The sequence below is a fragment of the Tupaia chinensis genome, unplaced genomic scaffold (genome assembly GCF_000334495.1).
Source record: "Tupaia chinensis unplaced genomic scaffold, TupChi_1.0 Scaffold000192_1, whole genome shotgun sequence".
NCBI classification, from domain to species: domain Eukaryota; kingdom Metazoa; phylum Chordata; class Mammalia; order Scandentia; family Tupaiidae; genus Tupaia; species Tupaia belangeri.
The window spans coordinates 1-5,305 of NW_006159667.1; the positions used below are offsets into that span (position 1 = coordinate 1).

At 51.5% G+C, this 5,305-nt stretch overlaps 1 protein-coding gene across 1 annotated transcript; it reads right to left on the minus strand.

The window, feature by feature from the left end:
* Window positions 1-6: 6 nt before the first annotated feature.
* On the minus strand, window positions 7-2,631 carry ATP6V1F (ATPase H+ transporting V1 subunit F). The gene is made up of 2 exons (XM_006146844.3): window positions 2,363-2,631; window positions 7-330 (listed from the first exon to the last, which is right to left on the minus strand). Exons 1-2 carry the CDS (start codon window positions 2,518-2,520, stop codon window positions 129-131), a joined length of 360 nt encoding a protein of 119 aa, XP_006146906.1. The 5' UTR covers window positions 2,521-2,631; the 3' UTR covers window positions 7-128.
* Window positions 2,632-5,305: the final 2,674 nt, after the last annotated feature.

The following is a 5,305-nucleotide window of genomic DNA, read 5'->3' on the forward strand; positions in this document are numbered from 1 at the left end:
GCCTCTCCCTGAAGTGGGAAGGAGCAGGGGATTGAAAACCAGAGGCTTAAAACTTAAAAGTAGAGCTGAAGGCCAGTCCAGGGACAGGCCTGGAAACCAGGGAGGGGCTGAAGAGCCTGGGGAGTCCCTTAGCGCAGGTCTTCGGCAGTGAACATGCCCCTGGCCCTGCGCAGGATGGAGTCCTTGGCGGCGTCATAGGGGTGCTCCTTGGACGGGATCTCCAGGACAGCCGGAATGGAGCGTTGGTGGGCGTCCAGGGCGTGCCGCACCATCTCCGCGATGTACTGGTTGATCAGGATGATGCCGATGTCGTCTCGGTTTAGAAATTGCCTGTAGAAGAGATGAGAAGGGAGTCGGGCAGCTCTGGGGGCTGCTGTCTAGCCCACTACGAGTTGCTGGGGCTGGGCCACAGAGGGGAATGAGCATGACCCAGAGAGCACGGAGGACAAGGAGAAAGGCTGCTACACTAAACCCTCCTTCAATCCTGCCCAGAATCGATTTCATGCATGCTGGTCAGGGCTGGCTTCTACCCACCCTGCCTGGACGGCTTCCATGTGGGCTGGAAATGACCACCAGGGTGCATGCCAGTGTACTCAGCGAGCTGCTTTGGTGTGAGAAATGGGGGAGGATGAGAATATATGAAGGTCTTCACTAAGTTCATGGGAAATGCATGTTATGAAAAAAACACACGTGGATTCTAAAACTGTTCTGCACCAAAGAAATTCATACTTTAAATTCATTTTTCCATGAACTTTTTCAAGTCCCCTCATCTACGTGAATGTTTTTGTATTTGCATAAATACCAGAAAGATAAGAAAGAAGCTAAGTGGTTATCTATAGGGGTGGAGGAGGGAGATAATGAGGTGGGACTGTATCTTAAATATTGATTTCTAAATCACATGGACAGATTAACTTTTCAAGAAAAATAAACAATGATCATGTTTGCTTTTGTGTGTGCATTCTCAGAAACGAGACAGGGAGAGGGAAAGTGAGAAATTGTGCCCCAGAGGGGATGGCCATGCTGCAGTCCTTCTTGGGATTTTGGGCATGAACACACACACACACACACACACACACACACACACGATGTGATTTTCAAGCCATAGGGTCCAAGATTAGAACCATAGTCAGCCATGTGGGAGTCCAGCTCCTTAACCACCATGCCACCTGCTGGTTCCACATTACAGTTTAAAAAAAAAAATAGGCCTGAAGAGACCAGTCAGTGGCCTCATAGTTAAAGCAGCTGGATCCCATGTGGCCAACTGCAGTTTTGAGTCTCAGAGGCAGCAGCCTGAAAAACATGCTAGGCATGTGTGTATGTATGCCCCAAGTCCCGAGAAGGAACTGTGGAGTGGCCATCTTCCCCCAAGAGTGGGGATTTCTCACTTTCTCTATCTCTGTCTCTCTCCTTATGGAGCACATGTGGCCTATAGTAAGCCCCCCAAAAAAAAAATAGGGCTAATGAGACCACTGATGGCCATAGGTCCATGTTGGGGAAGGCAGGGGATATGTCAGAGGGGAAGTTTGGCATGAGCCAGGAACACAAGACGGGAAGAGGAAACTCAGGAATCACACTTTCCACACAGCAGCTAGCACTGCAAGCTTCCTTCCTTTCCAGCGTCCATTCACCCTTTCACCTATACTCACTGACAACCATTTACTGAGCACCTAGCTTGTGCCCGGCAGGTAGGTTAGCCCTGAACATCTCTGAGGTCCCTTTTGGTTGGAAACAGAAAATTCTCCAAGTAAAATTCGTCCTCTCAAAACAACTTGGGTCATTTCAGACTGCTTAGAGATCAGCAAAGGGCAGCCTCCCAGGTCAGGGCCTATCACGTCCAGGGCAGGAGGAACCGGTCTCAGCCGGCAGCCTGGGCTGGTCTGCTTAGGCGGAAACAGAAGTGAGTGGCTTATTTCTGACCCTTGGGACAGGGGCCCTAGAGAAGGGGTAAGGGAAAAACAAGGAGGGTGGCATTCCTGATTCTAGTCACCAGGACTCTTCCTGGATTAAAGGCATGCCTGCACCCAAGCGCCCACACTAGGAGTGAACATAGGACCCTCGACTGGTGGCCTCCCGGGGCGTCCAGCTCTAGCAGGGGCCGGCTGGGCCGAGGGGCGGCGCAGTCACGAGCAAGATCAGGAGAGTGGGGAGCTGGCGGACCTGACGCAGTCCGGGTCCCATCGAGCCCCAAAAAGGAACGCGGGGGGCGGAGGCCTCTGCTCCGGAAGGGACGACGCACTTCCAGAATCGCCCTTCGTTTCCCAGACGGGGGTATGACATCGCGGTACCCGGGCCACCTCCAGCCTCTCCCCGCGCTCTCACTGGGGCAACAGAAGGACCCATCGGTCCTCGCAGGCTACCGTACCGGAAAGTGTCTTCGATTTCATTGATGGTTGTATCCTTCTCCACCACCAGGAAATTGGGATGGCGGTTCTTGTTAAGCTCCCCTATGCCGCCCAGCAGGAAGCCAGTCACCGTGTCCTCGTCTCCGATCACCGCGATTAGCTTACCCCTCCCCGCCATCCCCGCAGACAGCAGAGCTCACTGGCAACCTCCAGGAGTCGCCGAAGCCCCGCCCCCGTAGAGTGTCACCTGGTCAGCCTCATCCCCACCCTCAGACATGCGCAGTTGCCTCACGCCGCCAGGGACATGCGCTTTGACACCACTGCGGCCACAGCCCGAATACGCCTGCGCCATAAAGGGCGTCTGAACCAAGGGACTACGATTCCCAGAAGGCTGCGCGGCGCACCGCCTCTCACTGGCGTTCATTCCTCATTCATTCCTTGGCCGGTTTATTCTCTCAACGAACGTTTGGAACCCAGGGCTGTTAGACGCCTCGGAGTTCCCATGAAGAAAGGATGCAGTTTCTTGTCCTCAGGGTCAGGTCCGGGCGTGCATCGTGTAGGTAGGAGGACGTCTTCAAAAAGCTCATAGAAAATGCGTAGTATGAAAAAACTATGGATTTCAAAGATTTTTTTTGTACCAAAATGAATTCGTACTTTGATTTTGTTTTCCAAACTTTTTGACGTACCTGCGTTTGTGTGTAACTGTGTCACAGTGCCACAGTTAATTTAATACAGGAATGAACACGTTTATGTTGATACTGTCTAGAGAGAGTAAAGGAAACCGGCAATGAACAAAACTGAGTTAATTGCAAAAATGTGAGAAGTATATGGAAACACACGTTCGTGGTAACCAACCCGTGGGGAGAGGGCACTCAGTGAACTCTCCCAAGAAGGTTGCATTGCTTCTCAACTGAGACCCGGAGAACCAGAGCAGTTTGACAGGGATCGAAATTAGGACAAGAGAACTAGTAAGGAACAGTGGAAATTTGGAAGGGCTTAGTGACTAGAGCATAAGGGCTTTAGGGAAAAGCTAAAGAATCTGAACACTTACGGAAGACAAAGTTATCCCGAAGCCACTGACAGATTTTAAGCAAAAGGGTGAAATGGTCTGACATGTTTTAGAGCTGTCACTGTACTGGGACCAGCAGATGGCGGAGTGGTTACATCGCTGAACTCCACGTAGTCATCAACAGGGGTTCGAGTTCCAGACCCTGTAGGCTTGAAAATCACACGGGGCTGCGTGTGCAGCCAAAATCCCAGGAGGAGAATGGAGAAGAAGAGCTTGCAGTGTGGCCATTCCCCCTGGGGCGTGATTTCTCACTTTCTCTATCACTGTCTGTCTGTCTGTCCCTCCTGTGAACACATGCACCCTAAAGGCAAAAGCCTCTGAAAAAGTTTAAAAAAAAAAAAAAGCTGTATTGTGCTGTGTCCAGTACAAGACTAACAGGGGAGAAACCAAACGGAGGCCATGTGGTGATGTGATCGTAGCTGGAACTTGGGTAGTGATAATGAGGGATGTGGGGAAGTAGATGGAGCCAGAATTATTTAGAGCCAGAATGGACAAACCTGGCTTTGGATTGGATATGTTTGGGAGCAAGGCAAAAAGAGAGACCCAGGTGACTTCCAGGTGTCTGGCCTGTGCAGCCAGAGGAGTAGAGTAACATGACAGATTATGAAGGGGAAAGGGCCACTCTTTCTACCTCCCTTTCAACGGTCAGGCACCCCTTGTGTCTGGCATGTGCTTTGTGGGCTTGGGGTGCTCAGGACCTCCACATGGTCTGGTCTAGTGGTCGTATGTAGGGTAGGCTTGAGATCTGGGACATCTAAGTTTGAATCTTTTTTTTGAGAGGTTTTTGCTATAGGGCGCATGCGCTCGCCAGCCAGCCAGAGACATAGAGACAGAAAGCTAGAAATCGCCCCCCAGGGATCACGCCGCAATCCCTTCTCCTCCATTCTCCTCTCAGGATCTTGGGCACACACGCACACGCGCCCAGCGTGAGTTTTAAGCCACCCGCGGTCAACTATGTGGGAGTCCAGCGACATAGCCATTACGCTAACTGCTGGTTCCCATCTGAGTTTGAATCTTGGCCCTGCTACTTAGAGGAATGATTTTTAGACTCATTAGATTCATCATTGAAATTCCCAGAGCCTTGGATCCTTCAGTGTGGTCCTTACACAGCTGCTATGAGGACTGAACGAGGAAGGGCCTGGGAATGCTCGGCACCCAGTCCCACACTGTGGTGGGTAACGGCAGCTGGGCCGGAGATCGAGAGACATCAACACACAGGTGGAAACCGTGGAAGTTGAGGAGGCCACCAGCAAACCATCTGGGAAAATTCTGGCATCAGGGTGAGCAGGAGGGAGGGCAGAGTGGGGACGGTGCTCAGAGGAAGGCACAGGTGGAAGCACCTGGCTCAAGCCTGGCACGGAACTGGCCTGCAATGGCCACAAGCGTTTGGATACTTTTAGGAAATAGATCTGCCAGGACCAGCAGATGGCATAATGGTTATGTCACTGGACTCCCATGTAGTCAACAGTAGTTCAAGTCCTGGACCAGGTGGCTTAAAACTTACACTATGCGTTTGTACATGTGTGCCCCAAATCCCGAGAGGAGAATGGAGGAGAAGGGATTACACCATGGCGTGGCCATCCCTGGGAGGCTGATTTTTCACTTTCTGTGTCTCGTTCTTTCTGGTGAGCGCTCGTGCCCTATAGCAAAAATTTCTTTAAAGAAAATGGATATGCCTTCAAGGGATTTGCCAAGTAAGGAGCTGGGACAGGGCCACATTCATCACTCCTGTAGTTTTTTGTTTTTAATTCACTAAAGGGTGAGTGTACTCGCCAGAGAGAGAGACAGGGAAATAAAGAGTGAAGGCGCTCCTCAGGGGGAATGGCCACGCAGCAGTCCTCTCTCCCTTCCATCCTCTCTCAGGACCCTGGGACCATAGGCTCATGCCCAGCGG

What these genes read in the sequence shown, in the direction of transcription:
- ATP6V1F (XM_006146844.3), bottom strand. Translation starts at nt 2,520, where the DNA reads ATGGCGGGGAGGGGTAAGCTAATCGCGGTGATCGGAGACGAGGACACG. An exon ending in GAAATCGAAGACACTTTCCG is followed by an intron (nt 331 to 2,362) that starts GTACGGTAGCCT and finishes TCTCTTCTACAG; the next exon opens with GCAATTTCTAAACCGAGACG.